This window comes from Battus philenor, unplaced genomic scaffold (genome assembly GCF_028537555.1).
Source record: "Battus philenor isolate CCGP_79_NKW_IND1 unplaced genomic scaffold, ilBatPhil1.0.hap1 SCAF_29, whole genome shotgun sequence".
Taxonomy (NCBI): Eukaryota; Metazoa; Arthropoda; class Insecta; order Lepidoptera; family Papilionidae; genus Battus; species Battus philenor.
Genome location: NW_027181692.1, coordinates 686,706 through 703,644, shown reverse-complemented (window position 1 = coordinate 703,644; position 16,939 = coordinate 686,706). Strand labels below are relative to the sequence as shown.

The 16,939-nt window shown below is 36.2% G+C and overlaps 1 protein-coding gene across 1 annotated transcript; it reads right to left on the bottom strand.

Moving 5' to 3' along the window:
* Positions 1-325: 325 nt before the first annotated feature.
* Dhx15 (DEAH-box helicase 15) lies at positions 326-16,493 on the bottom strand. Its single transcript, XM_068769637.1, has 10 exons — positions 16,335-16,493; positions 13,273-13,400; positions 10,089-11,241; positions 8,924-9,060; positions 7,259-7,396; positions 6,251-6,373; positions 5,037-5,136; positions 2,416-2,506; positions 1,510-1,672; positions 326-839 (listed from the first exon to the last, which is right to left on the bottom strand). Exons 1-10 carry the CDS (start codon positions 16,382-16,384, stop codon positions 712-714), a joined length of 2,211 nt encoding a protein of 736 aa, XP_068625738.1. The 5' UTR covers positions 16,385-16,493; the 3' UTR covers positions 326-711.
* Between the last annotated feature and the right edge of the window lie 446 nt (positions 16,494-16,939).

Genomic DNA, 16,939 nt, shown 5'->3' with positions numbered 1-16,939 from the left:
AAGCATCATTCTCCCCCAAAGTCAACACAATGAGCCCCCTGCACAATGTGCACAATATGCACTAAGTGCCCCCTTCTTTGCCACTATAGATGAGCAATTCTCTGAGCTACATCTATGGTCTTGTATCTTCTGCAGATCTCATTTCTGATTCGAACTCACAGCGAAACTCCTAGCACAGCTTTCTCCGTTGCTCTCCGAGTAACCTTGAGCCTGACTATATATACATTCCATGCGCTATTGAATAACCAAACCCTGAAGGAATTTCTTTCCACAGACAATACAAAACAAACCTTGGGAAACAAAATCAAAATGTCCACTAGTCAAATACAAACTATTTATGTATTTATTAAAAAATAACAAAATCATTACATATCCCTTTAAAAGCAGTCAATTTCTTTGTTACATCACTGATGAATGTGTACCACAAATCAACGTCAAGCCGATTTTATTGATGGCTAAATAAAAGTTAATATAAAAAAAATCTACATATCATGAATATCCCTCTGTATATAATGCAAATAATGTGATTGTAACATAAATAACTACACGCTCGCTGTGAGGTATTGAATGTGCTTACCTCTGGAGGGATACGCCTCTGAAAGTCCTCACAATCTTGGGGAAAATAATCCAGCGTACACTACCCGGGTATAGTATTAAATTATCACTCGCACAATTCACTGTCACTTCACAGTTGTCCCGTGGTGGGCGCTTCTAGAAGCCCTCCTGGTAGGCCTTGGAGTCGAGCCTGGCCTGCAGCAGTTCCAGTTGCCGCCGCGCCTCGCACTGCGGGAAGTTGTTCAGCTCGTAGTACTGGGGAGCAATCTTGAGTAGCCACTCCGCTGGAAACGCACATTCAATATTATCCACCAATAAGACCTGCGGGCGTGAATTCACGCCAGAAGTACCAATATGACCCATGGGCGTGAATTCACGACAGAAGAACCGATATAGACTACGGGCGTGAATTCACGCCAGAGGAACCAATATGGACTGCAGACGTGAATTCACGCCAGAAGAACCAATTTTGCCTGAGGGCATGAAATCTTGCCATAAGAACCAATATGACCTGCGGGCGTGAATTCACGCCATATGAACCATTATGCCCTGCGGGCGTGAATTCTTGCCAAAAAAGAAAATCAAAGAAAAGTAATCCTTTGACATTTCTTCTTTTAAATAAAATAATAAAGCAAATAGTTATTGATATAAAAATAATCTTTTAGATACTATTTCTATTAGTTTTGTAAAGTATCTCTTTCAACTTTAGAAAGGTCTGTCTACCTTGTGAGTGGAAATCCCACATTTTGCTTTATGGTCCATCTCTACTCTCAAGTCTGATGCTCAAGCACCAATCTCTTAGGTCATGTTAGTTATTTTTATTTGTCTATGTATCTCATTATTGACTAAAACCGTCATCTGGACTCATCAAACAACTGTGACCTACTAATACACCCTGTATATATAAATGCCTCTACAAGGCAAGCAATCTACCACAAGTAATGCAAAACTCACGTTTGATGTCAGTAACAGTTCGGATGTAATTCTTTGTGGTCAGCACAAACTCATTGTAGATGACCCAGTCGGGTTTGTGGTCGAGGCAGGTGGAGGGGTGAAGCTGCACCACCTGGTTGTCCTTCACCGTCAGGTAGTGTCCCGTGCGCTCCAAATGCGCTACCTGTGGACATGATGATGTTTTATATCATATTTTACAATCATGGTGAAAGATATTCCAGAATTTCTTTTTATGATTTCTCCTAATTAAAAAGTATTAAATTGCAAAGTTTGAGACAAAATAAGAGAGGCCACGTACGAAAGAAGATAAAGAAAAAGATATAGGGAAGAAAGAGTCCTTGCTATGTTAATATATGGGTGAACAGGAAGTCCGCACATAGGGGAGGCTGCATTTTTTTACGGTTTTCCTCCACTGTATTAAGTTGCAAAGATTAGGGCAAAGGAAGAAAGGAACAGATGCGATGTGCGAAAGAAGATAGAGAAAGAGATATTAGGATGGGGAAGTTCCTTTTATGTGAATGTAGAGATCAGAAACTCCCACAAAAAGGGGGGCATAAAAAATTTCTATAAGACATTATCAGAATTAGAATAAAAAAATAAGGAATTCGAGCTAGAGAGAGAAGAAAAGATAAAAAGAGAGATGTGTATATACACATTAACACTCGCCCTTGCATAAATGTAAAATCGGGTACACAATCAATGTTTTATATCTTGCTTTATATCTTCAAACTAATCACGACAATATGTTGACAGAATTGTTTCATATATATACATATATATGGTACTGAAATACCAGGACATATCAAAACTTGGTGACAGATGGTGAAGGATAAGGTATCTCCTTCCGAGGAGTGCCCTGAACGAGACAAACATATATATATATAGAATGTTTGTGTTATATCATACCTGCATAAAGAATCCATTGACGAGAGCCTTCCGTATGTTGATGTAGTAATCTTTGCTGGTGAACTCTGTGCTTGTTCGCTTCAAGTTAAACCTGCAAGTTGCAACACCCTGTAGTGCGACAGACAACAGACACTTTGCTACTATAGTTGACTGTGAATACAATCAAATACTTTAGAAACATATTCTTAGTTAAGGGAGAGTGGCGACCACGTACAGTATGTACCTGCTGCGTGGGTTGAAATATATGTTAATATCTAATAGATTCAGGCGTTACTTTGCGGAAGTCCATACTAAGTAAGAAATGCACTAATATATAGCTACATCCGCTATGTAGCAGTAGTTGTGCAATGAAGTGCACCACCCGCTAGCCCGCTTATAAATGCGCATGCAGCTAACAATGCGAATTACACAACCACTGTTAAATCACTCGACACGTGTTTCACCCTTCCACGGGGCATACTGAGGAGTAATTTTACACCGATTAGTGCCAAACACCGAGTGTTATCATTTATAAGCGGGCTGGTGAGACTACTGCTACATAGCGGAAGTAGCTGTATATTAGTCCTTTTCTTACATATATGCTAATCTATTTTAAATGATTGCTTGTCTGAAGTTGCAGCAACCAATGGTCGTTATGGCTCAAGGTTCTCGAGTGGCATTTACAAAAGCCAGTACTCAGTATAGGCAGGTCCTTCACTAGGTAGAACGACATAGTCATGTTCACGAATATGGGCACTGCAAAACTGGTCATAGTGAATTTTAAGGGGATTCCTATTTCTTGGGGTACAACGAGTACATATTTCATGTACACCAATACCTCACTTTGCGTCGTGGTTACGTTCCAAAAAAACACGACGCAAATTGAAACGCCACAAAGTGAATTAAGATTTTCTATAGCAAACCATGTAAAGATCGAAGATAGGTTCCAGGGTCAAGAAAATACAACTTTTTAAAAAGAAAATTGAACAAAGTAAACATTTAAAAACGGAAAATAATATAACTCTGTGAATAAATAAATTGGAATAATATTTACATTTTTTGTAATCAGAAACAACACATAAAAATTTGTATAAATTTATTATTCTCTTTTAAAAAAAGCACAACATACTACGTAATTGAAACTGAACTCTTAAAATTAGCAAAACAAAGTGAAAATAAAACTGTAATTAAAATTGCGTTGATTTTTAGTTAGAAAGGGAAACCCTATGTTTTGATGGCATGGTGCGATTAGAAACAAAAGTGCTGCCATCTTTTATATAAAAAAGAATATTTAAAGAACCCAAAACAAAGCAACCTCTAAAATCTAACGACGCACAGTGAAAATGAGTACTAATTAAGCAGCGACGCAACTACGAAAAAAACGCAAAACGAAACGACGCGAAGCGAGGTATTGGTGTACTATCTATCAGTTGATTGTACAATTCGCATAAATAAGATTCGCAGAATAATCAATGTTACTTAACCTTTAACTATGGACGTCATTTTTTTGTCACACTACCATGGACGCGCGGTCTCTCGGACCGCTATGTTCTCAAGTCCAAATATTACGTAAATATTAATTTTATTTGTACACTATTGTACTTATTGTTTTTTAGGTATATTAAAATTAAATAATTTCGAGGCTTTTAATCAATCTTTCTTTATTAGTAAATAAAATAAAGCATACCAACAATTAAAGGCACTTTTTGCCATACATTTACTAGAGATCAATTGTAGGACGAAAAACTCGAACGAATTAAACTTTTTAGAAAAAATAATAATTAAAACTAAAAATCTAAGGTTTAACCTAATATAAAAACGAATAAAAGTCTTCTCAAATTAAAATACAAAATTTTTGACATTGGTCCAATTGTTTAAAATTATTGGCAGTCCTTGCACAAGGGTTTGGAACACTGTAAACATATGACCTGCCTACAACTTATACAAGTGTAATTGGACTTTCTCTTTAGTTTTGTTGGACAAAGACGACATGTTTTTTGTTTTAATGAATCACTCTCCTGGCTAGGGGGTTCATCTTGGAGCATATCTGCCCCTATAACTCGCTTCATTGACATTTTCAATTCGTTTGGTATATTTGGTTCTATTGCTCATTTTTGCATATGCGAAAGATCATCACTAAAGATCATGCTATTTTTTTAGGAATACTCCTCTTTTTATTTTTTTGCTCTGATGCTCATGGTGTAGTACTCGTACATGAGCATTTATACCGCACAAGTCAAGAATGCGATATAAAATGAGCATAGACCATCTTCTCGTTCAATATTCATTGACATTTTGAATAAAAAAACCATAAAACAATCAAATTAAACGAAATCACCATTTATATTATTTACGCAGGAAACGTGGACGTGCGGTCCGACAGACCGCGGTTAAAGTATAAAGTAAAATAACTCACCTAATTTGTGTCCGCCGACACAACCTATCACCTCAATATACGTATCGGCGCTATAACTAAAGCTACTGGGAGCATTAATCGCGGGGAGCAAGGGGAAAGGGGTAAACACAAAAATTACAAACTGCAAGCGGTCTGTGAGACCGCGCGTCCACAGTTAAAGATTAAGTAACTCTAAGATCAGGTAATATCTGGTATAGTTCGTACTAGGATATAATCAAAACATTACCTGTCCATAATCCGACTAAGTTGCTGACGAACATTGTCACCAGACTTCAAGGACCTGTAGTTGATGAAGTTATCGTAGCACCAGTGGGGATCTTCCATATCTGTAATTACAATGGAATAATTAAAATTTGAATACAGTTTTAATTTCACTTTGTTTAGCTAATTTTAAGTGTTCAGTTTCAATTACGTAGTGTGTTGTGCTTTTTTTAAGAGAGAATAATAAATTTATATAAATTTTAACGTGTTGTTTCTGGTTACAAAAAAAGTAAATATTATTCCAATTTATTTATTAGCAGAGTAATATTATTTTTGTTTTTTAAATGTTTACTTTGTTCAATTTTCTTTTTAAAAAGTAGTATTTCCGTGACCCTGAAACCTATCTTCGATCTTTACATGGTTTGCTATAGAAAATCTTAATTCACTTTGCGGAGTTTCAATTTCTTTCGTCTTTTTTTGGAACGTAACCACGACGCAAAGTGAGGTATTGGTGTATACCAAAACTAATTTTTTTTTTATTGTCCGCTTGTCTGTTTGTACCAACTAACCCCTAAAAAGATTCACTTATACTGGCAAGAAGCTGATGTAGTTAGAAATAACTTAGGGTGCTTAACAATTTTTTTTTTAATTTCAAATAGGCAAAGTCATAGGCACAGTTAGTCACACAAATGCACTTACTAACTTGTTATTGCATTAAAGATTGTATAAGACATAAAAATGGCCCCCATTAGTAACATATTGATTTTGACATGAAAAAAACCTGATAGTCTCTTTGCAAGTTCTTCAAGATTGAAAGTGAAGCTGGTTATTGTTCCATATCTTCGCTGTTCGCACTAAGTGGTAAATCTAATATATAAAATTCTCGTGTCACGGTGTTCGAACTCGAACTCCTCTGAAACGGCTTGACCGATTTTTACCAAATTTTATATGCGTATTTAGTAGGTCTGAGAATCGGCTACTATCTATTTTTCAATTCCCTAAGTGATAAGAGTTGTTCACCCTTAAAAACTTTTTTTTATTTTTTGACGAAATTTTTTGTTTTTATTTTTTTATGATACAACATACAAAAATACATACAACCCTAAATCTTCACCCCTTTACGATCAACCCTTATTTTTAAATTGAAAATAAAAAAATATTTTTTTTGCAAAACAACGTTTGCGGGATCAGCTAGTACATGTATATATCTCCCGGTCTATATATCAGATGATAACTCACTCTGTTTGAAGGCGTGGTAGACGTTGAGCAGCGTGAGGTGGTCACCGTCGATATGCGCGAATCGCATCTTCGCCTCGTCGGCCGCTTTACGCGCCTCGTTCGGTCGCACAAAGCATTGGGGCACTGGAAATTAATTTGTATAGTCTGTGAAAATCCTTATTCCATTTGGAAACCCAAGGTTATGGGGTGGAGACCACAAACAACCCCAGACTTGGACAGACAAATTTATTAAAGTCATTGGAAGATGTTAAAAGCGAACCACTTCCAACTGGTTCTATTGAAAGTTTATCTGGAAGCCATATGTCCATAAGTGGACGGGTGTGGTTAGTCCAAAGGAAACAAATCCATTTTAATAAAATCTTATCTGGAAAAAACACTGGTCTTACAGCTTGTTTGTGACGGGTCTGCCCTGATCACCTAATAATCAATGCAGCGCTCAACGTGTTAACATTTCAGTCTCTTCTGAGCTGAGGAGAATGCTATAGGGAAGGTCGATTCGACTTGGTATACATGTGGTAGACATGTCATTGTTATAATGATGATATTTTTCAGAAGCTACCTTGGACTATTTATTGAATGATCCCAGGTCAAATTGATCAAGATATATCGCTGGTAAAAATAATCTGTTCCAGGTCTTGGTGTATGCTGGAAGCAGTATGGTAAGGAGACATATGGCCACTATTATATTTGGTGTTTGATGCCATACCTTGGTAGATTGATGGGAACTATAAAGCTCCAGATTACAGAGAGCAATTTAGAAAGCTCTGCTTGGAGCTTCGCTGACTCATAGAATCAGAAGTAAGTTTCGCAGAAGAACCAATGTTACCAAAGTAACTAGAAGTTGGACTAAAGTAACTCGGAGAATTGATGGTTCAAAGTGGCAGTGGCCGGGGCGACGCGTGGGTTTGCTGCCCACTAGGAGGACCAGAAACAAGGTCAAGGTTGGGAAGTCATGTTAAGGGGAGACCTTGTCTTGTAATGGGTGTGTATTGGAAATGATAATCATACCTGACAGCATAGCGGTGATGGACAGGATCTCGTTGGAGCAGTTGTGGTTGCAGCTCGCGATCAGCATCTTGGCGAGCTGAGGGTCGAGGGGGAACTCGGCCATCACAGCGCCCAGGTCCGTCAGGTTGCCATCGTCGTCTGGTACATATTCATTTATTCTTTAACTACAAATTATGGTACAGTGCTAGACTTCGTTGAGTTAACATATCAATGCAATGTGTACGCTTTCACAATGGGATCCTATCCATCCTGAGTGTTGAAGAATGTTTCCATGCTAATGTTCTACACTGTAAATTACTTCAAGATATCACACCTTGGGAATTATGGGTTCGCTTCCAGCCTATTTCCATGTTTATTAAATATATAAGACCTCCTATTAATAAGTAAAAATATGTATAACTGCTGTCTTTACATCTGTTCTTCTCAGATTTGATCATCCAAACATATGGTAAACTTAACCTTTGAGTAACAAGATACATAATCCTTGGCCTATGTGGTCATCTTAATAAACTATTAGCTTTAGTAAGAAAAGGGCCAATATGCGGCAAACAATGCGAATTACACAACTGCCACCGTTAAACCACTCAACACGTGTTTCACCCCTCCATGGGGCATCTTTAGGAGTTATGTTACACCGATTAGTGCCAAACACAGTCACTCTGTGGTTTAACGGTGGCAGTTGTGTAATTCGCATTGTTTGCCGCATACGCATTTATCAGAGGGCTGGCGGGCGGTGCACTTTGTTGCACGACTACCACTACATGTGCGGAAGTGGCTAAACATTGGTCCTTTTCTTACTTAGAATGGACTTCCGCAAGGTAACGCCTGATTCCATTCAATATTTTGTTTAGATCTGTATTTTTGAAACTTTTATATGCCATGCTTCCCTAAGCCTTTCTAAAATTCTTTCGCCCTACCTATACAATATATAGTAACATATATATTTTATACCAAAGTGAAAGATTTAAACTTTCGTCGAGTCCAAGTTGGCCCCATGTTGGGAAACACTGCTTTAGATACTACGGACTGTCTGTCTATGGAGGAACATCATATATGGCCAGCCAGTGAAAGCACTGGGATACCTTCCTCAGATTGCTAAAGACATCAAGTGTCTGCTATGATTTCTTGAGGAGTTGGTACACTAATAATAATAATAATCCAACACTTCTTGTCTTCTCTCGCTTTTAGCCTCGCTCATGCCAACCCAACGTTGTGAATTTCCAGGACACACTTCTTGATATCTCCAGCGATCTTCGGGAGGCACCTCAGTGATAGTGTGGTAACCCTATGTGGTGCTATCTCCAAAAACAGTCTCATCGTCTTCCTGGCTCATCTTGCAGAGAATTATCCGTAACACTTAAAGTAAACAGATGTTTGTTAAAAATACCATGGCTCATTAAGATTTCTATCTCCAGGTGCAGTAGTTGGTAAACTGAAGCCTATCCTGATGCAATGTCATTTGTTGGCGGAAACCAGCTCATCAATGGTGCCTTCATTGATGAGCTGGTTTCATTCATTTTAACATTATACAGGAAGCTACCTTTGGCTTGGAATGGTGATTTAAAGACCTGGCCAAACTCCCTGCAGTCTGATGTACTCGTACATTATAATATCAACCATGTAAATAAGACAACAAACCAAGTTCCGCATGAGTTTTGGACTTACCCAGAGCAGCAAGGTAGTTGAGTAGCTCCAGTGCCCTCATCAGGGTCTCAGGCGCTGGAGGATCCATGAAGTCAAAGTGGACGAGATCATCGATGCCCAGCTTTTTCAACTGCAAAACTACAGATCCTAAGTTTGATCTGCAACGCAATGCGGGCAGGGTATTAGACAAGGATGCACACTGTGTTACAACATTTGCTGAATTTATTCGAGCTATGTATATGCTAACCAAGATAACAACCATTGCTTATGTCTTTGAGGCATAGTGTATAGATACACTATATAAATATAACCTGTCTGAATTTCCACTTCAAATCAGGACATGTTTCGAAGCATCACACATTTATTGAGATCGCCCAATCAAAGAATGGGACGTCAACCATAAATCCCTAGTGCTATCTCACACAGTACCTACATGCAGACCTATGCGGATTCACTCACCCACAAGTTGTACTATGCAAAATGTATATAGCAGCAAAATAAAGAAGTCAGATGAAGAAAGAGAAGCAAAGAACAAAGAAGCGTAGCAACTAGCCAGAAAAGAATAATGAACAAAATCAACTATGATATATGATATGAATAATGAAATAAATTAGTTTCCGGAAACATAAAAAAACCCATTGCAAGATAGGCCTGCTTCAAAGATTTTTGTTTAACACTCTTTCCCTCATATTATTTTCGGTACAGAGACATACACCTTCACCTTTCTCTCACTCTCTCATCCTGCACAATTTCTATCAATCAGCATACATTCAAAATATAGCATTCACCCACACTACAATAGCACATCGTGTTCCATCCACACTTCCTATTTCACGTTTTTGTTTTGCCTAATTACATCACCTCTCCCAAATATTGTCATGATAACAGACCTTTTACTACCTACATCCAACAAAATTCCCACAATCTTAACTATGTCATTGGTTCACCAACTGGGTGGCCTACCAACGTCTTGTTTATGGCCCAATGGTTGCCACTCCCAACAGCCATTGATGCATGAATGAGGTGCACACTGCCATTTAAGACGAGCAATATATACCAATAAATATGTACGATAATGATACATGTTTGTATAAATTTTAAGTAAATATTATAGGGTCAGTAACTGATAGCATTTTGTGTTAGAGAAATAAAAAGTATTTTATACAAAACCATTTCATCCAATCACCTCAGAATCTCCGGATATGTATTATCCTGCATCTCATTCTTGTATGCCTTCTCCGTGTAGAGCCGGAAACACTTCCCAGGCCTCGTACGCCCAGCACGACCAGCCCTTTGCTGAGCCGATGCTTTACTTATCGGAGACACCAGTAATGACTCAACTCTTATACGAGGATTGTAAACCTTTTGCTTTGCGAATCCTGGATCAATCACAAACACTACACCGTCTATAGTTAGAGAAGTCTCCGCTATGTTGGTGGACACGACCACCTTCCTTCCTATAGCACCGTTTGGACGATTAGGTGGTGCAGGTTCAAAGATCCTTTGCTGTAAATTAGGTGGCAGTGTAGAGTATAGCGGAATACATTTCAATTCTCCTGCTTCTGGACCCAGATTGTCAATTTCTCTCTTTATCCGTTTACATGCATCTTCTATCTCCTCTTGTCCAGTCAAAAACAGTAGAATATCCCCCGCTATTTCCTCACACAAATGGATTTGAATCACAGTCCTTATGGCAGCTTCTAGATAATCTCGCTCGGGCTGTGGTGTGTAGAAGATCTCTACAGGGTGTGTCCGACCTGGTACATTCATTAATGGAGCGTTGTCAAAGTACTGTTGGAACTTCCCAGCGTCTAACGTAGCAGACATGATAACTAGCTTTAAATCAGTCCGCTGTTTTATAACTTCCTTTAAAACTCCCATGAGTATGTCCGTTGCCAAAGTCCTTTCATGGGCTTCATCGAGAAGAATCACCCTGTATTGTTCAAGCATGGGGTCTGACATTGCTTCTCTTAACAACATACCGTCTGTCATGTACTTTAATACTGTCTGTGGTCCAGAGCAATCTTCGAAACGGATGCTGTACCCTACTTGCTGTCCCAAAGCAACGTCCATTTCTTCTGCTACTCTCTGCGCTACAGACATAGCTGCTACTCTTCTTGGTTGAGTACAAGCCACGCCTGTTGACTTCCCAGCAGTCACAGATGCAAATTCAACCGACCACTGTGGTATCTGTGTGGTCTTGCCTGAACCGGTTTCTCCGACTAACACAATGCATTGGTGTGTGTTTAGTAACCTCATGAAGTCGTTTTTATACTCCCACACAGGGAGTCCAAGACGTCGACGAAGCAGTTCATGGTAACGCTGCGAATGGGGCAGACCTGAAACAAGGTACATGTTTGTTTTACAAATTAAACTACTATACTGCAGTTAAAATAAAGCAAAGTTCGCACCATAGACTGGCAATACATTGCAGCCAAGGAGTTGATTAAAAAAAAAACTTTAATAACAATTACCCATTATACAGTGTATTATAGAGAAGAATGTAGGTATTTTCTGGTATATAGTCTATACAAATATTTTTTGTATGGGCACTATTCAAAATACATTTTAAAAAAGCAGACCGCTCATTGCAGATTAATTTGTAAGCTAACAAAGAGGTAAAATCTGGAATAACATCTGGAAGATAGTGTATACATCCAATGTCCTGTCTGAGAAACACAACTCAATTTGATGATAGAGTCAGTTCTAACTTAGAACTCCTGGGGAATCTCTACTCACCAGAGTTCTGGCTCAAATTAACTCCAGAGAAATTGATCTACCTTAGAAATAGAGTTCCAAAATCTAGCTTTTAATATTTTTTAAAGTCTCTGAATAATGAAATTTGAATAATTACACTACTGTAATTAATGCTTGCAATAAATATAGTATAATATTAAAGAAAATGGTTAAGACTAGAGCTGTGATTATTTATCTGTTAATTTATCGCTTTTTCTTCCTTTGCTTCTTTCTTTCTCAGGCAAGTGCGATTCAAATCAGTTTTATGTCTTTATTTATTATCACTTTATATTTGTAATATTTATTATACTATACTATTTATTATAACTTATTTAATGTGAGTGTATATGTTATATATATATATATATATACATGTGTGTGTATATATATATATATATAGATATATCTATATATGTATATACACACACATGTTTTGTACACATTAGTTATACTTCTAATTTTTCTATACCATGTTTGTCTACTATGGTGATCTGTAAGAGACAGCCTCGCGTGATAAGACCGCCCATTATACTCTTTTGTTTATTATTAGGAAACTAAATGTACCCTAGCGCATACAATAAGGAATATAAAATGAATAAATATAAAAATATAATAGAATAAATTAATACATGACCACATAGTTATTCCATTTATCAGGGATACTAATATAACTAAAAAAGTCCAAGAAACACTTAAAAATCAATCTAAACTGGCTTGATAGTTGACGATTAGTGATATACAATTTGTAAGCAGACACCTTGGAATGCATCCTTTACTCCTCACAAACACCTGTGGCTTCTGATGTGGAAGTAACACCACTTACACTATCAAATATTGCAAATAAAACAATTTGCTTACCTAAGTCATAAAGAATGAAACACTATTGTGATGTAAAAGACTAGTGGCGCCATCTGTTATTGTCTTGACGAACTAATCTAACAAATTTGGTTGATAGCATCAGCTGATAGTCATTTCTGCTATAAGATGTCCACTACTGGACATGGACACAGTAGCTTTATGATTATAATATTCATCATCTTTTGTGTGATAATAATAATGAAACGAGGCTCTGGAGTAGTGTCTCCACTGGTGAACAGATAACCTGGTTAAGGTTGTCAGATGTTAGATCGCCATTTCCACCTGGTATAATTGGAAATCAAGGGAATTCTTATGTATTCTAGCAATGAATGGTTACTCTGTGTTTGACACTCGTGGAGGGGCGAAACACGTGTTGAGTGGTTTAACGGTGGCAGTTGTGTAATTCGCATTGTTTGCCGCATACGCATTTATCAGCGGGCTGGCGGGCGGTGCACTTTGTTGCACGACTACCGCTGTATGTGCGGAAGTGGTTAAATATTGATCTTTTTCTTACTTAGGATGGACTTCCGCAAGGTAATACCTGATTCCAATCAATACTAACAATGAATGTTTTACGGCTAAAAGAACGACAATAATATGTAGTCCCAAAATCAGGTCTGAGTCTGAGATTTTTCAAGGTGTTAAGTTAGTTGCAGAAACCTGCCCGCAGAGACAAGACAAGACAATCCATCATGTCCATGAGTAACACATATATTTAGTTACCGTTATAAACCACCACAATTAATGAATATTAAAAGGCAGTGACCATTCCTCACCTGTGTATTGATTGACTCCTGGAGTGCTTGTTGTGGTTGGAGGCATCGCTGTTGCCAGCGTAGCTACTGTTTCTGATGTGGAATCACCAGCGCTTCCTGCTTTTGCCGCTGCAGCTGCCTTCTCTTCCCTGAAGAAAATCAAATATTTTCATGTTATATCTCTGCAAACTTTTAACATCAGGTGCAGTCTAGTGTGTTATGAGAGCATGCCTTTAACAGAGAAGGGAGGCAGATTAATCCCTCTGTGCACAATATTAGGTAAGATAGCATCGCCTTGATAATGGGAGATGAGGTAATCAGAGCAACTTTTCTCACGTATTGCTGGTGGGTTACAAAAGTGGCAGTTGATAAAAATAAAACCTAAAAATAATATATCAGGCCTCTATACATGAGGCTTGTAAAACAGTATAAAAAGGGAAGAAAATAAAAATGTAAGCAAAACATTAGAATAAATATAATTAAATGTGATAACAACTGTGACAATATCTACATATTTAATTAGTAAAAATGGTTTAAGCACTAAATAAATTGATTATTTGAGAGGCGAGGTGAAGAATGAAAGGTGATGAAAATGAGGGAATTTAAAAATGGATGAGTGTGTAACATCATGTGAAGTATATTAGAAGACCAAATGAATGATCTTAAGACTGAAAGAGGAGTATAGAAATAAAGAGAAGGATGTGAAATATTTAATTAAAATTTTTAATTTCCTTCTCCTAGAACGAAATAAGCGAGAATAAAAGTCACCCAATAACAGAAACCATTAAAAAAAATGCTAACCATTTAGATACAGCAGTGTATCACAAATAATGTTCACCGAAACACTAATTGCCTCTTTTATTATGACTAATACATCTTACAATAAAATGAATATAGGTGTGCCTAATATCAAAATAAAGTTTTAGACACATCACCAGCTCCTAAGGAAGACAGGTGAATGAAACCTCTCAGCTGAACAATTATTATCCTATCAAGTATCCCTAGTACCTTACCATAAGTCTTTAGACTAGCACCAAGGTAAAGAATTTTACCCCTAAACCGCATATTTATTTTGTTTTTGGCGAGTTTAACTCAAGTCTATACTTGAATATTATTATATATATAGTATATATTAGTATTCCAACACTATTTCAAGTAACTAATTCCATTTACATAAAGTTGATTATGAAAATCAACTTCTAATTTACTGTAAATAAATCAAAAGTTCATTTTAGAGCAGTGTTTCCCGAAGTGGTCTATATCAACCCTTAGGGGTCTATGACAACCTGTGAGGGGCCCATGTCAGCAAAAAAATATTTGGGATGTGTGTATGAGTGGATCTCAACACATGCACTGATAGTACCTATTTACTTACATCATACTATCTTATAATATCAAAACATTTACATTATTTATAAAAGTACCTATGAAGTAAAAAAAATTGTTTATTTAATGTTACGTATATTTTACATAACAGATACAAAATTTTATTTTGAGTAGTTTTAATTTAAATTCAATAAATAAATGTATAAATTAACATGTGTTTTTACTTTAAGTTTTTACCACTAAACTTCACTACAGTTAGAAATTTACAGGAAATCAATATCAGGTAAGTAGGGGGTCTACTCAACACGGAAAAACATGGCAAAGGGGTCCACGACACAAAAAGTTTGGGGAACTCTGTTTTAGAGCACAATTGATATAAAGCATTTTACTATATTGAATAAGAGATAAATATGTCCCCAGATAAATATCATGGTGGTTTTCATGTGACAAATGGAGATATATAATTTGAACATATAGTAAACTTGTCATATACACCATGTCATCCTTGTCATGACAAATTTTGAAAATTTACCATTCACACCACACAATGCTTACACAACCTACTTTGAAAATTAAAAAACTCCTTTAAGACATACGCTTTTGACTTTTTCAATACTATAGCTATAATAAGCGGGAAAAAGTTTCTAAATTTAAGTATACATTGCATATGTGTATAAGTGATGCGAAGTTATCTATATTCAAGCCTATAATTCATGTTTTAATGAAAAAATCCTTAGTTTGTCAATGAGAACTACAAATGGCCTGAACGGAAAGTACAGCAGGGGTTATATACACCCCACATGACATGGAATGTGTTAGAAGGATAACTATAGGAGTTTATTGCAAAGGTCTTCTTGTTAAAATCAACATTCTGAACCTAACAAAAGTACACATATAAATACATATTTATATGATTGTTATATTAATGTTTTTATTATTCAACAATGCTTGGCAATGGCTATTCAAAAGAATTATTTCATTGCTTTATGCTTCAACCACTCTTTTACTTGGTAAATGTCTGTTTATGTTGTTTTGACACCTTAGTTATTGTCAATTTGAGGCAGTGACCAGTGTAATATTTAATAAACATATCAGGCTTTTATATTTTTTGGAGCTCCACAATGCAAGTTTTTCATGTGCTTCGTCAGTAGTAAACTGAAAAATTCTGGACTAATTGGTTTAGCTAGGTTGAAGCTTTCTGTTTTTAGTTTTGTTGCAGGAACCAGTCAGTTAATTAAAAGAGAATCTCTTGCATTTCTCCATAATTACCACATGAAAAGAAGTTTATCATTATCTTAAATAAATTATTAATTAACGTGTTAAGAAAAAAAAAACATTTTAGGTTATGTTTATATATGCCAAAACGTCATATTTTTACCTAATATGTACGAAATTAAATAACTTAATTACTTCTATTTATTTCGGCAAATAGTTTTTTCAATATATTATAACTTAAACTATTTCCTGACAATTAAAAGTATTTACAAAAGCTGTTATAAATACGTAGACAAATGTGAGTAGCGTAATAAATAATTAACAGAAGATAGAGTTGAAACGACAATTTTAATTAAAGTAACAAAAACTATGTTTAGATAATATAAATTCTGTTTGTAAACACTTTACCGTTGCCGCAATAACATTCATTAATATATATATAATATCAAAATGAAGAGTACATAATAAAAACAAAGAGAATTTATTGCAAAATAACAAAAAGCATGGCATCATGAACACGTCGGGAACATGTGGATACGAACCTTTTTCTCTTAATAAAAGGGTCCATTACTTCAATTCTTCTCTTAGACATTATTGCGTGAACACATATAACATTTAATTAAAATAAAACACGTGAAAATCCAACGATTTTCTTAACTAAACGAATCAACCAACAAAATGGCGACCACTCGGTGCACCGACAATAAAATGTAAACGAGTTACACTACATGCATACACAAGAAAATGAATTGTCTATTCCGTAAACCGGAATGTTATCACGTAAACTGGAACGTTTCACTTAAATATGTAAAAACTTTAACAAAATATAAATTTTAATTGTGTTAATTTTTAAAATTTTAAGTACATGTATATAAAAATAATTTGAGAAATACTGAGTGGGTAAACATGTATCTTTATAAATATCTTACGAGTAAGGGATTCTTAAATGAAACCGAGTACAATCTTTCCAAAAATATTTAGATGACATCTATATTTAAGTCTAGAATGCATTTGCATTTAATATGTTTGAAGTTATGCTGCTAGCCGATCTAGGCTTTGTGCAGCTTCATCGAAATTGAGTCCGCGGAAACAGGAGGTCCGCAAAGTAAAATTTATGCTGGGTAATCGTACCCCAGTTACGACGAAG

What these genes read in the sequence shown, in the direction of transcription:
- Dhx15 (XM_068769637.1), bottom strand. Translation starts at nt 16,384, where the DNA reads ATGTCTAAGAGAAGAATTGAAGTAATGGACCCTTTTATTAAGAGAAAA. An exon ending in ACATATCCGGAGATTCTGAG is followed by an intron (nt 9,061 to 10,088) that starts GTGATTGGATGA and finishes ATTGCGTTGCAG; the next exon opens with ATCAAACTTAGGATCTGTAG. An exon ending in AACTGTTACTGACATCAAAC is followed by an intron (nt 840 to 1,509) that starts GTGAGTTTTGCA and finishes GTGCGTTTCCAG; the next exon opens with CGGAGTGGCTACTCAAGATT.